At 41.3% G+C, this 15424-nt stretch overlaps 1 protein-coding gene across 21 annotated transcripts in view; it reads right to left on the reverse strand.

The window, feature by feature from the left end:
• Positions 1 to 227: 227 nt before the first annotated feature.
• SETD5 (SET domain containing 5) overlaps positions 228 to 15424 on the reverse strand; it is a 74334-nt gene continuing 59137 nt past the window's right edge. For 14 of the 21 annotated variants that reach the window (XM_074313038.2, XM_088798440.1, XM_088798439.1 and 11 more), the window contains 7 exons: positions 12119 to 12363; positions 8488 to 8544; positions 5807 to 6277; positions 3148 to 3446; positions 2146 to 2279; positions 1577 to 1665; positions 228 to 1247 (listed from right to left, as the gene is read on the reverse strand). In XM_074313038.2, the coding sequence (XP_074169139.1) occupies positions 639 to 1247; positions 1577 to 1665; positions 2146 to 2279; positions 3148 to 3446; positions 5807 to 6277; positions 8488 to 8544; positions 12119 to 12363 (1904 nt within the window). In that variant the 3' untranslated portion in view covers positions 228 to 638. The remainder of the gene's footprint in view (positions 1248 to 1576; positions 1666 to 2145; positions 2280 to 3147; positions 3447 to 5806; positions 6278 to 8487; positions 8545 to 12118; positions 12364 to 15424) is intronic. The other 7 variants (XM_019748270.3, XM_088798438.1, XM_019748273.3 and 4 more) reach the window with 1 other exon arrangement.

Here is a 15424-nt window from a genome sequence, read left to right on the forward strand (position 1 = left end):
TCTTCTTCAGAGAGCCAGGTACCCCTCTCTCAGAGCACATTCCAAGCTTCACTATCCCTGCCTATTTCTTGGTGATTTTAAGACAAAGGTAGGAGCCTTCTTGGTGGACACACCTTGGCTGGATATCTGCTTTTGGAATGGTTGTCTTAGGTGAACATTTACATACCTACCTTTTTTCTCAAGTGCATAAAACCCTAGTACTACTCAGATGGCTTGGGGCTTTGAGATTGGCTCTTTTCTTTTTTTTTTTCCTTTGAAAGAAAACTTTGTTTTGGATTTAAAAAGATGTCCTCGCTGCACACGTGACTACAGGCTACAGGCAAGGATGGGAGACCGAGGCTTCAACACAACTCATTGCACTTAGAACCGCTACTAACCGAAACACCGTTTGTTTGTCAACAATGTACCCTTAACAGCAGGGAGAAACTTCTTTATAGTCTCTGCTTCAGACAAGATTTACATCTTTCTCCAAGGCCAGAGCCAGTCGCGACCACAAGTCTTGTTTCTTGTCGACCAGACCCAATCCTCTGGCACCTTGTACCCCCTTCCCCAGCAATCTGCTTGGCCTAGGTTCCAGAGGCAGCTGGAAGGAAGCAGCTATGGGCTCAATCAGTTCTGTTTGCCCAAATCCAGAAGCCCTAGGAAAGTCCCGTCTGAGTCTTGACTCCCGACCCTTGCAGCGGCTGGAGCCGGTACTGGTGCACACCCCCGGCACCACGGTGCGGGTAGTGCTGTGAGCTGGAGACCGCAGACACCCTGGAAGCCTGGTAGGCAGTTGACTGCCCGGCACTGGGCAGACTGATAGTCCGTAAGTCTGATGGCAATGACGACCTAGAGTTCTGAGGAAAGGAGGTGGAACTCAGAGTTCCTGTGCTGGACTGGGAAACCGAGTCTGAGGTCGGTGAGTCTGAGGGGCCCTGCGGGGTAGGGCTAGCAGCACTAGAAGGGCAGCTCCTCCTTGGAAGACCGCTGCCCGTGCTGTTTCCAGAATGTGGCTGGCTGCTGTAATACCCTGGTGTCCCCGTAAATGGGGCCAACGAGTCTGTGGACACAGGGTGGGCGGGGCTGGAATAGGATGCAGAGGAGAGAGAGGATTCTGAAGAAGCGTGAGAGGGGGGGTTTCCAGGTCTCAGTGCAGTAGTTCGGTAACTGTATCCTGGAGATTGGGTGGGATGTCCTCGAAAGGGGGAGGAGCTTTGCTGAAGGAGGCTTTGTGATTCTGTCCGTGGACTATCACACTGCAGGAGCTAGAAAGAGTTGGGAGAAAAGCATATAGAAGTGAAAAAGTCCCTGTTTAAGCCGTTTGTGAATATTTAAAAGACCCTACTTTTTCTTCCTCTTTACCTTCTTAACCATCTGTTCTTTTTAGGATACCAAAAACAGTAAAATGGCTGTCTCTGGTCACTTTATTTTTCTGGCATGATTTATTACCCGAAGGTGAGTAGATGATGACATTTCCAAGGCTTCTGAAACTATATGCAAAGACAGCATCTCAACTGCAAAGGATGGGCAGCATCACAAGACATTTGGAATCTGGAGCAGCCTATGCATAGAGAGGAGCAACTTCTCGTCTCACCTGGTAGCTGTATCTGGAAGGGCTGTAAACGGCTGCTCCTTTAGAGAGTGCTGAGCTCAGTGTCTCTGGGCCTTCTCCATCTGCAGGGTCTGGAAGGTAATACAAAATGAACCTGACTTAGAATAAGTGAGAACTCACCCTTGTTCATTGAAATCACCAATGCCATGACTAACCCATGCTGCTATCTGTCTGAAAAATCAGGGGAGCGCAGCATGCCAGAAGGGCAGGAGGAGTGGTCAACTATAGGCTATGTCTTAAATGCCTCATCTGCTTTCCTGTCTCCTCCTTTCTCTTCTTCCTTCATTGAGGTGGATTTCCAGGACTTTGGGGAGATGAGTTACAAAAAGGTATCCCTTGGGAAAGAAAAGCAGACAGAGAACAAGCAATCCTAGATCTTAAGAATGCTGAAGCCCAAAAGACTGGAAGCGAGGCTGAGCTGGAACCTCAAATTCAGTGGAGCCCAACTACGTAAGAAGCCGACTCACCTCCGCCCGCAAGTGGTGTAACCTGTGTGGAGCCTGGCTCACGTGTCCCTGAACCTGGGTGGCAGCAGCAGGCCGTAAGCTCACCTGAGTCTTTCTCTGTGATGTTACTCTCCCACGTGGGAGAAGGCTCTCCTTTTGGGGCCACCCTCACACTGCTTCGGAGGACTTTGGGGATGCTCCCTCCTTCTCGCAGTCGTTCTACTGACGTGGGAACCATCCTGCGAAAGCAACAAAGTGCACGTTTATGTCACAGGCTTTAGAGTCAAAAGTCTGGAACAACTGAAGCACTGACAATGGTTGTACAACGTATTCTCTAAAAAATATCCTCTCAAACATCATTTGTTTCAGGACCAATTTAGAATAAGGTACTTTTCTCTGCTTCAAATTATGTCAGGCACAGAAGAAAAAACACTTTTAAAGAAAAAGCAATCAAAGAGAAAGTAAATTTAAAGATGTCTACTTCTTTTAATCCCCATTTAGAAATGCTAAATTTTGTCTTCTGTGAAGTCATGTACCTGGCACACAGTAGCAGCTTAACTGATGTTTCATAGATTAATAAAAATTATTTATTTGGCTGTTTCTTCTTTTGCAGACTTTATTTCTTCAGTTCAAGATCCCTGAACTCCCTCACTCTTTACTTCACCTATTTGATACTCAGTACTTGCCACCAGTCTTGTTTATTTGTGGTCTCCCCTAAACCAGACAAGTCCTTTCAGACTGTCGTATCTCTCTGTATGTGCCGGCTGTGTGGAATAGAGACTTCTGTTGTTAATTTAAGTGGAACTGAGCTGAACTCCTGACTTACCTTTCACGTGAAATGAGAAAACAGAAGATGCAGTGTTAGTGCCCAGTAAATACTATAGCTCATCCGTGCCCACACTATACGCAGTCCAAAGTGGTGTTCTACAGGCTTGGCAGCAATTCTTTCTCTCTGTAAGGCTCGGGGGTTGTGGCTGATAAACTATTCACTCAGCTGAACAGAATAGATGGCACTGTTGCCTGGCTTTCCCAGATAAGCGTTCCCATACATTTGAGGAAAAACTGGAATGATCCACTTCATTATTGAAGCATCAAACATCAACTTACCACCTACTGCTGATATTCTCTTGAGGTCTGCAGTGAGATGAAGTGCCTCTGGAATCAGACGGGCTTACCGCCTCCAGATGGGACAGAGAAGAATGAGATGGGGAGAACTTTTTGTGAGGGGAAGATGGGGTTCGGGTTGAGGATCCCTGCACACCATGGGCACCAGGCTCAGAGAGGGAGTTACTGCTGCCTTGCCCAGCTCCTGCAGACTTGCTTTTACTCTGTGCAGAGTCACCTCCCCCACCGGCAGAATTCTCCTTGGCTTCTTGTTTCCGTTTGCGGTACTCCAGCAGGGATACCTAGGAAGCAAACAAGAAACAGGACTCCAGCTAGACGTTGTTAGTGGATCAGCAGCAATGGGGAAAGAAGCTGGGACCCTACGAAACCACTAGCAAGTCATGCAAACAAAGCAGGCATCAACACTGGCAACTTTTTTCAGGCATGAGAGAGATCTGAGCACAGCTACATATTTAAATCAATCAGGAGTTGGTAAAGAGAAGACAAGACACTAGGAGATGACATTTTGGAAGAATGGTGTTTACCAGTAAAGCTCAACCTTTTTTCTGCCTTCAGAAAACCCTGTGAGATTAGTCACTGAGTAACAGAAGTGTGCTGTCATATTATCTGCAACAATGGGAGAACCCAGAAAAGGGATGGTGGAGAGTTGGGAGCTCCTGTAGTTTGAAAAAGCCTCCTAGGTGATTCTGATGGCTTTTCCTTACTCCCTAGGAATCCCTAAAGTTAGCAGTTATTATTTTTAAAAAAAGAAAAAAAGAAAAAAAAGCCAATGCTTTAGGGCTTTCAAAAGTGCTCAATTTCCCAAGATACACCCCAGGATTTATTACTGATTCCGTCTTACACATAGGGAAACTAGTATAAAAGGAGAAAGGAAAAGATTTCTGGTTTCTATTTAAGCAAGTAAGCTCTACTAAACCAACACATGCTTGGAAGGTGCCTCCCAACTCGCTGTTCACCCACCTGGTTCTTTCCCGACCGCCACAGAACCCTCTCCCTGCCCTGCTGGGCACACCTCCTCTATAGTACGGTGCTTGCATTGGGCTTACAATGGCTGTTAACGTGTTACGTTCCCTCACTAAACTGTATGTTTTATGAGGTCAAAGACAAAGTCTATTTAGCTTTTTATCTTTAACATCCAGCACAGAACTTGGCCTATTGTAGGCACTCAACATTATTTCTGAAATCATGATTTCAATTACTTTTGTACATAATAAATGAAACCAAAAATCCAAAGACTGTTTTCATTTTTGTTTCTGATAGTCAATGCTGTTCAGGCAAGCGTTCTAAACCCATTGCTATCTTATTCCAAATTATATGCTAGTGTCTACCCCTTCTTCTATCCCCTTAGGGCTCTCATTTTAGTCTAAATGTAAAATATAACAGTAAGGTAATTTTGTATATGCACTGGTTATACACAATCTTGGAAGGACTTAATAATAATAAATTCTGGTAATGCATTTTATTGTAATGCAAATATAAAAAGCCACTAGGCTCTATTTCACCAAGAGCACTGCAGGTATTTTGCAATTGTGTGAGATTGCCAGAGAACATTCAGCATCTCTAGTCCCGCCCAATAAATAAAAGTTGCTGCGCCAACCCAAAATACTCCCATGCATTTCCAAATGCACCTAGTTGAAAACCAGCGACAGAAAAAGCAGATTTTTGGATTTGTAATTTCTAGAACAAGCATTGCTAACAAGTCAAGTCCCAATTCTCAATGGCCTGGTCCTGCCCATTTCTCTATATGCTCCTGACTCTCCCCACCTTTCCCGATACCATAGCAACATTCAACTGTTTACAATTACATTGCATCCCTGCTGTTCACCCAATGGAGTGTCACTTAGTCACGTTCTGTTCCATTTGCTGCAACATCTTCACCCTTATTTGTTGGCTGACTGATTCCTACTGTTTGAGATCAGGTGACCTGTCACGTCTCACTCCACCACCCCACAAACTGGCCAAGAGCCTCTTGTTTGTTCTTAAGTACCCCCCACATATCTGACTCGGCCAGGTTTCCCTGTTAAGATCTGAACAACTCCTTTGGAGCATCTGTCACGATTGTAATTAGTTACTTATGAATACAATTATCTGCTAAGCTCAGTGTTGTTTGCTATAAGCTCCATTAGGGCAGAACCTAGGAGGCAATATAGAATGGTGGCAACAAGAGCATGCAATCTGGAATCAGACAGACTTGGGGGTGTCCTGGCTCTTCCATTTACTAGCTGTGTGACACTGGGCAAGTGACTCAATTTGCCTTCGTTTCCTCATCTGCAAAATGGGAAATTACCCATCTTACAGGATTATTGTGAGGATTAAGTGCATAAGAAGAGCTTAACAGTGTCTAGAACATGGGAACTGTTACGTATTACAAGTAATTAACATTATTCTTTTCCATTGCCCTTTGAACTGCCTAGCAAGTGGACAGCACAGTCACGGCAGGCGTTCACATTTGCCGATTGCTTACAACACTCATCAAGTTGTATTAAAACAGCCTGTTTCATCGGATACGGCAGAGACTGTATCTTAGTTATCTTTGTTTTCCTCACACTGAGAACAGTGCTGAAGACATAGAGGTAACTTAGAAAGTTCCTACTGAGTGTTAATACTCTTCAAAACGGTTTCTATAAAGTGAAACACGTACCTTTTTCCTCTGTGGTGGGTTCTGGGGGGCAGAGGGGACTCCTTCACAAGCCCTGTCACCACCAGGTGACATGGATCCACGAGAGAGGTCTTTCATAAAACCATGTTCATATCTGCTGGGAAACCCTTCTGCCGGGGAACAATAGCCCCCATCCAAATGTAAAGGCTTCCTATCCCCTACGAGGGGGGACCCTCGATACAATCCATCTGCTCGAGGCATAGCGTTCAATGGGGAATAGGCATACATTAAGTTAAACTCTGTCCGAAAGGCCTGGTCCGCGTTTCTCACAAGGGCCTGATGTCCGTCCGCACTCCTGCCGGGAAAGCCAGGCTCCGAGGCGGGCCCGAGGGAGGGGTGAGGGGCCAGGTCGGAGTGAGCGGAGGTGACCAGGGAGGGTCTGTCAGCGCAGCTGTTAGTGTTGGCGTCAAGGTAGCCGGCTTTTGTCAAGTCCAAGTCTTTCCGGTGACAAAGCTGAAAGGAAAAAAAGAAGGAAAAATCAATGGAGACATGGAGTAGAGAGGAGAAAGGAAAAAGTCAAAGGGCGGAAAAGGAAGGCAAGAGGGGCACAGGGGCACAGGAAAGAGCAATGGAAGCAGAAGAGAGAGAGCCATTACCACTGGTAAGAGTCCCCTGGAGCAACAGTGTAGACAGGCCAGATCACTACAGAATCCTCACCTTTCCCAAACTGCTTTCAAGTCTTTCTGGAGGATACTGGGAAAACCAGGATTAGATAATCGGCCAGATGTGACTACTTTGCCTGCTGAGCCTTTCATCAGGTTTGCTGAGTCACCTTGCACTACGTTAAGGGACAGGCAGTACAACTGGGGATACACCTGAGCCCTATGTATATATGCTACAGATTTGAGACTGGTCTTAAGATAACCCACTGGCTTCTGGTGTTATTCATTTCTAAATCAATAATGATGGAAGGTGGAAAGAGGGGAAAAGGTGAAAGAAAGTAAATGGAAAGTCAAGTATTTAACGTACTGGATTCAGTAAAGCAGAATGGTATTAAAGACATCAACCAACCAGTTTTTCACTCACTTCCACTATTAAATGTACCCAAAACAAACCCCATCTACTAACTTGTTATCATGACCTCCTAACACCGTGATTTTCCACTGCTAGGTCAACTAACTCTAGAAAGAATGGTTCCAGAAACCCAGCTATCACACCATGTCAGCCTCCAAATTATGTTACCTTTGAATCTTAGGCAGCTGAGGAGAAAGCTCTTTCCTTTCAAGATACCACAAAGAGCACCCAGAAGACCTCTAGACTCTAGAATACAACCTTCCTTAGTTTGACACTGATCTATAAAATCCTACTGATTCAGAATTTGGTCAATCGTCCCTGAGTTTAATACTAATTTTTTATTAGAAGGAGGTGGGGTTAACATTTCACAGTGAATTTCTAAAGGGTTATCAGAGACTATAACTTTCTCTTCAAGAGGAAAAACGTTTCACATGGATTCATGGATTTAATAATTACTGCGTTTGTCCAAATCTTCTAATAGTTAAGAAATGCTAGCAATAAAATCTGATTTTAACATCACAGCAGCAGGAGTTCTGAGCAAAGCACTCGATTGATATCCTAGGAGATACTACTTGTGCGGCAACCATATCCCAACCACTGCAGAATGGAGGCCTGTGTCACAGAAACCACAGGCTGACAGTTTGTGAACCCAGTAAGGAGCTATAAACAAAATGTAGAAAGCTGAGAGGTATGCCTCTCCCGTCCTAAAGAAGCTCAATCTGTCAACCAAAGCTCAAAACATCTAGTTAAACAGAGCTCTCAGGTTAACCTGGGAACAAGGCATAAATCACTGCCTAACTTTTCCAATGTAAGTTGCCCCTTTATCAGCTCAAGATAATAAATATCAAAAGACATCTCCTACCAATTTTTTTTCTCCTCCCCTTCTTCCACCTCCCCACCCCCCATCCCTGTTCCAGCGGCTGTTTCTCAGTCTAGTTGTGTAGGACTCAGCTTCCTGGCTCATGCTGGTATTATGAGCCTTGTGCTCCCCCAGGGCTGAGGCAGTCGGTCGCCAGTAGTTGGTCGGTCGCTCACACCAGCTCTTGCTGACTGCCGGCCATTCACACTGGCCACTGGCCGCTCATGGTAGCCCACGGCAGCCTGTGGCTGCTCATGGCAGCCCAGCTCCAGGGAGAGCCGTTGTTCACAATCTTGGCTGTAGAGGGTGCAGCTAGCTCACTGGCCCATGTGGAAATCGAACCGGTGACCTTGGCGTTAGGAGCACGGCACTCCAACCACCTGAACCACCAGGCGAGCCCTCCTACCAACTTTTGATTCAATATTTCTTAATTAACAAACACACATTATTTGTTAGACTTTCTTTAACAAGGCTTTACCACATCTTCAGCCTCCTTTAAACTTTACTTCTAGATTCTGTTCTTTTAAAACAACTCTTTAGCCATTCCCTCCTCCAAACAACAACAAAAACAAACCCCACCACACATACACACAGCTGCTTCATTTTCCTCCACCTATACTGAGCGTTCTGAGTAATCTCCCACACATGGGAAGATTAATTCAACTCATAGTGACCAACTGGCCACCCTCCAGCCCATCACCCCACTCACCTGGATACCTCAGCCCTTCCCACACACTCACGCACACTCACTCAGAGCCTCCAAGTGTGATTGAGATGGTGTGATAACTACCTCAGGTGACAGGGACTCGGGCCTATTCGCAGGGTAACTCTCAGGGGAGGATATGTTCTAGAGGAGGGAAAAGCATCTTGTTATTCATCTACTTGAAGTCAAGAAGCAAACCAAAACAAAAAATAAAGTAAAAGCAAGCATAGATGGTTAGTCACAACTTTTTTGGGGGACAGAGGGAGGGATCAGAATGCAAAGGGGAAATGTTAAATTGCAGAACTCATTTCAATGGACAAAATGACTTGTTTAAATGCTTCCTGCTGCCTTTGAAAGCATTTAAGAATAAATTAGTTATGTTTCATGCTATAAGTAAACATCTCAAGCAACTATCAGGAAAGAGAGCAGTAAAATTTTACATTATTATAGCTAACACTTGAACACTGGTTTGAACTGTAAGGGTTCACTTATAGTAGTACCTTGGTTTTCGAATGTCTCCGTTGACAAACATTTTGGTTTACGAACACCGTAAATTTTATGGATCTATGGTATCATTAGATAGTAAAATTCATGCTAAATTTGCAGTTTTAGGGGTTGATTTTAAAGGTATGGAACAGATTAATCCATTTTTGCATTACTTTCTATGGGGAAACTGCACCTCGGATTTCGAAGGTTTCAGAACTCGAATGGTCCAGAACTTGAGTGTCTTCTGAAACGGATTACGTTCGAAAACCAAGGTACCACTGTATATGTGAATTTTTTTCAATAAATACATACAGTACTGTAAACGTATTTTCTCTTATTATTTTCTTAACATTTTCTTTTCTGTAGATTATTGTAAGAATACAGTATATAATACATATAACTTACAAAATATTTATTAATCAACTATGTTATTTGGTAAGACTTCTGGTCCAGTAGGCCATTAGAATTTAAGTTTTTAGAGAGTCAAAAGTTATACGAGGATTTTTGAGTGGGGGTCGGCACCCCTAACTCCTGCATTGTTCAAGGGTCAACTGTATATTTCTTTCTAGGTTAGATGAGAATTTAGCAACCTATACTATTTGTTATTGCCAGGCACCCTACCACTTATTCCTCCTTAGGGGAATCTTTTTCCTTCACCCCACATTTCCTATTCTGAGACTTCAGGTCCGCCACTGTTATCCAGGGAAACTGATTAGCGTGCTGGGGGCTGACAGGGCTAGGGACATGGCCAGTTCCCCTTAAATGACAATTACAGAAGATACGATTGATGGAATCTTTGGCTTATAGACTAGATGGTTCTTGGCATAATCCATTGGATCTGAGCACCCCTACAAACATTCTCTATGTTAAAATCCATTGTACTTCTGCGAACAGAGGAAAACAAGAAAAGCAGACGTATACACTTTGAGTCCCTGTGTCCTAAACATGTTTATTCTTATCAGGGCTTTCACCTGAAGCACCATTCTATGAAACAGAAACTGGGCAATGAACTCTAACAGGAAGATCTGAATGGTAAATGTGGATAGAATGGTGGTGGTTATTGTGACAAAGATTCAAGGTACCGGTGTGTGTGTGTGTTTCCTAACGTTGTTGACTATGGAATGTATCTGTGGTGGGGGAAACGAGGCTGTTCAGCAGAGCCAGGTATTGGCTGTTCATTTTATTTAGTGGGATGGGTAGTGTGTGTGAGATGGATAGTGAGGTTTGCATCTCAAGGCAGGGAGTGAAGAAAAGGGTCATTCTGGTGGAAAGGAGGGACTAATTAAGTCTGCCTTCCCAATGTTGTTGCTTTCCTTTTTCTTGATGGTTCCCCCTATGATCTTGTTCTCTTCCACTACATGTCACCTCAACTCCTTCCCTTAGCATTGGAGATATTTCTCACTTTTCTCCTGGAATGTTTTTTATTTTTCCTTTCAAAAATATTCTTCCCCCAACCAAGCTGATCTTTATTTGGGACACCTTTTGGATTATTTCTCTGTGTCACATAGTCTTGGATGGATATAAGGCTCCATACCTTCCTATACTATAATAGAAAATAGGAAAGAGCATGGCAATTAACATGGTGATAAGGATGGTCAAGATGGCGAGGTGTTTTTTTTTTATTCATTAGGAAGGCTCAATTGCCTCAGTTAAACCATGAGATTAAAATAGTATAAACATGCATTAATCTTTTCGAAGAGATGGGCTATTTATTATATTATTTTCTTTCCCTCCTGGTATTCTAACATTATGTTTAGACTGCATCACTAAAAGGACCTTTAATTAAAAACAACAACAAAAAACCCAACCAACCCCCACCCCTGACCAAACCCCTTACATTTTCCTGGTATTTCACAGTTATCCAAAGTGCTACAAGGGATAAGAAATGCAGCAACGCTAAATTTGACTGGGAAGGCAACTTACCTTCTAATTTCCATAATTTCCCATTTAGTAAAACCTGCAATAACAAAGTATGAAACCCTATTCCTATAATATACTGCCCACGGGGGAGAATGTCCTCTCATGAAACTTTACTTACCAAACCCTAACTGAAACGTCAACAGCACTCTTAACAAGCAAACCAGACAGGTAAACTTAGTTAAGGCCTGAATCAGCTACTTTACTATCTGGCTAAGAAAGAACACCACAGGGAATATGGTAAAGAATAACTTCGCTAGGAATCAAATGTAACTAGGAAATTATTTTACCCTCCAGAGGTGGTTTACTCCAAGGTTTAGTTTAGGTACAGAACATAGCTTCTCCTTGCTTTCAAGGTTGCTAGCTACCTCCTTCTGAGTTAGCCATCCAAAGTCCAGCTATTTTTAATCCCCATGCTCTTATAAAAGCTGAACAGGGAGGATGGCATTGGTTAGAACATTCTCCTTTATGAAAAAACACACCTGGAGAACCGCAAGCTAGGGGCAGAGATGAGTGTGTTTAGTGATCTGAACAGTTTTTTCTGAGAAGGAAAAGATAGTGTCTGTTTAATGATAAATCCAAACAACATGCAATAAATGCGTTTTTATACACATGGAATCTACTCAGCAAACCTGCTGTCACCCAAACTTGAATACTAAAGTGATTCAGAATTAACTTTCTGAAATAGCTGAGATATACATTAATCCAAAGAGTGAATATAATCAATTTATCTTTATACATGCATACTGCTAGCCTTTTTCTAGGTCTCATTCCTAACACATTATAAAAACAGGGAAAGTAACCTGGACTAGGAAAAAAACCCTCATTTGTTATTAACTATATTCCAATGCTTTCAAATCTCTGTTCACTGAGGTCAAGACGAGAACACAAACAACAGGGGAAAGACACTTCACTGATTTAAAGGCCTATCACATCAGTATAATCGGAGCTTTCAGGCTGGTGTGATCAATAATTACTAGGCAGCTAGAGGCCTATTTTAATTGAAGTACAGAGTAAAGGCAAACAGGGAGGTGTAGTATGTTTACTACCTAAAGTTAAGGAGACTGATGGACTGCCTGCAAAAGGCAAATGAATGTCATCTGTGGTAGAATTATTTCTGTTTTGGGAAGTATGGGGACTGCCAAGATGAGAGGCTACCAGGTAATAGTTCACACTGAATCTGAGGTTTCCCATTCTTTTGCCAAGACAGGCAAGGAACATGGTAAAGAGCATTTGAAATGATATTGTATTTGAAATGAGGAGGTGCGAACGAGGACTTGATATTCAGCACTCCCAACAACCAAACCCAAATCACCTCAAACTGCAGAGGAGTACTGCAGCGACTGGCAGTAGTAAGAGACGTGATTGGTGAGAACATGAGGCTATATCCATTTCGACATTCCTCTTCTGGGTGAGATGGGCCAGATGTGGTCAGCTGGGGGCTCTTTGAGCCTGGATTGGGAGGGGGTGGTGTGACTGGAGAAAGAGGCCGCAGTAACTTGGTGACATTCTGCTCCATCAGATAGCGAGACTTCCATTTCTTTAATGGGCTCAACAAATCTGTGAAATACAAAGCTTGGATGAGAGGTTGAAACCATAGTTTAAAAGGAGGCTCTGTAGTTAAGCCATTAATCTCTAGCCCCATAATGGCTCTTAACTCCTCTTTTGCCTCACCCATTGTTGTCTCCCACAGTCAAACCAAAACCCAAAGAAACTCTTGAAATGTCACACAAAGTAGAATTGCCAGATGAATCTGACACTTCTGACAGATCCCTGGACCCAATTAATCTCTTCTAGTGGGAAATATAAATTAACTTTTTTACAGTTTCCGAAAATCCCAAATCTGTGTCACTGTTGAAATCACCCTCTACTTAATTGACATTCGCCAGCTCAAGCTTCTGGGATGTTAACTACATGCTTCTTTTAGCTTCTCTATTTTTGCCATTTTTCAGCAGCTTTCTATAACATTCTGCTTTAGGAGGAAAGAGTTACATATGTCACCTGATCCATATCTAGCCCCTAGTTTTAAGAGTGCTTCAAAGTGTTAAATGATTTCTACAAAAACTTCCAACTATTTTCAAAAACTAGGCTGGTACTTTTTCTCATTAGAATATGCTACTTTCTCTATTTCCTAGGTCCACTTAAAAAGGAAGTTACTACTCTGTATATTTTAGTGACCACTTAGGCCAAAATACTTCTTTCTCAGAGGAAAAATCTACTTTTATTTATTTACAACACTTAAAAGATATTTATTTACTTAATACTTATTATATGAAAACCACTGAACTAGGTTATGTGGGGGTAAATGGCCATCATATAGTCTACTTAAAGGGGTTTACAAATTTTTAAGAAAAAGAAAACATGTTTAATATGTTTAAGAATCTCAACAGAGGTGATCATACTATACTCTGTGTTAGTAAAAAATAATTATGCTTTTAAGTGCTTATTATATACCAGGCACTATACTACAGGCTTTATGTAAATTATCAGATTTAACAATTCTATAAATCCAACACTATTATTACCTCCATTTTAAAGATGAGGAATTTGGTATGGAGATGAAGACTAGGTAATCTGGTCCCCATCTACATTCTTAATCACTGGGTTAAAAAGTGTATCACCAAGGCTTGGAGGAAAAAGTAAGATTCATCCCAGGCCTTTGAGGAAAAGTTTTGGGGCAGTAGGTCATGATCTGAGCTATGCTTTAGGAAAATTATTCGGGCAGTAATGGTTAGGATGAGATTAGACACTGGAAACTATTTGGAGTTAATGGAGTAGTTAACAGAAGAAGTTACGAGGCACTGAACTAGAGTAGATGTTAAAACAGAGAGGGACGAAGAAATGCAAAAAATACTGGAGATGCATATTTTCCTTTCTGATATCTGATAGTTTATTTTCCTAGATTGGAAGTATATTCGTATTTTCCTTTTGTTCCAGATACTAAGTTTTCTTTCTTATTTTTCTTTTCTCCTTTTCAAAAGTGCCTAGGTATAAAAAAGACAAACACGTGATTCATGACTTATATTTAGAATACCTTTTCTATAGTTCAAGAGTCTTAAACAGTGAATCTTTAAAAAGACCGTTATACTGTTAGGTCCAACAGTGTAACTACTAAAGGCAATTATGTAAGCGATGAAGCTCATTGCAGAAAAGTTAGAAAGTACAGATAAACTCTCCCACCTCCAAAACAACTTACAGGTCATTCATTTAAATATATATTTACTGAGTACTTATTATGATATCACATTCAACAAAACAACCCTGATGTCTGCCCTTATGAAATTTATGGGCTGGTGGTCACTGCCTACTTTTGTCTATTAACAACACTATGTTTATGAAAAACTTTTTTCAAGTTTCATTTTTCTTTTTGCCATAAATAGCTTTCAAGTTTTATGTGGTTAAACCTATCCCATCGTTTTTGATTTTTTCCCCCTTTACTCAAATACTTCCCAAGATTATATACATAAACATCCAGATATTTAAAAACACAACTTGAAAGTATTTCCCTAAATTAATACACTGCTAATATCCTGGTATTATTTTCATCTAGACCTCTTTTATTAACTCTTATCTAAATCACACTGCTCAATAACTCACTACTTTTGCTCAGAAATACATGGTAAATCTTTCCATGGCAACAAACCCAAATCTACAACTAGGTTTTTAATGGCTGTATAGCATTCATATAATCAAAATTTAACCAACTTGTTTTCTATTTTTGCTATTATAAATGCCTCAGTGACCAATAATCTTGCTCTTACATATTTCTGCACTTGTTTACTTTTTTAGGACAAATGTCCAGATGTAGAATTGTTAAAAGAATATTTCTATAGGCTCACTAGCTTTATATTTATTCTTGTGTGAAATGTCAGCTCATGTCCTTCAGCCTGCATTCTACAGAGGTGTTGATCCTGTTCTTCATTTCTAAGGGCTCTTTAAATAATAAGGTGCTGACCCTTGTCAAAAATGTTACTATTATATTTTTCCAGTTTGCTATCTGCCTTTTAATTTTATTAATAGTCTTTTTTGGCTATACAATGTTTTGTATCTATGTTTAATGCCAAATGGCTCTCACGTTCTTCCAAAACCTTTTACAATACAGAATTTCTCCACTAATTTGAAATATTTCAAATATGGTATTAGAGTCTTACATATACTAGGTTTAGTTCTGAATGTTACTATGTATATTTGCTATCCAAATGGCAGCAATATTGACATAAATTGTTTGGGCAATACGAATTATTTTACTCCAGCTCTCTAAAATACTTTGCCTATCTTACCATACTTGTTAATGTCACTAAACTGTAGAAATCATTTGTCAACCATAAAAAAGTTAGAATTTTGATTGGGGTTGTATTTAAAAAATAAATAAATTCATGAGTAATTTGGGGAGTGTTCTCAGCACTATGGCATTTTTTTCAGCTACTCATGCCTTCATTTATATCCCTCTACCCATAGATTCGTCACATTTCTAACTATGTTTACTCTTTGGTGTTTTCTACTTTTTGTTACCACCGTGACTTGAACATATTCTCATACCCTTTATGTTACCTAAATGTTACTGTTAATATATAAGAAAATGTTTATATATTTTTGTACCCAGAAAAACCTTACCAGTTTT

Source organism: Rhinolophus sinicus, chromosome 5 (assembly GCF_057876585.1).
Source record: "Rhinolophus sinicus isolate RSI-liver-muscle chromosome 5, RSI-T2T, whole genome shotgun sequence".
In the NCBI taxonomy this organism is placed as follows: domain Eukaryota; kingdom Metazoa; phylum Chordata; class Mammalia; order Chiroptera; family Rhinolophidae; genus Rhinolophus; species Rhinolophus sinicus.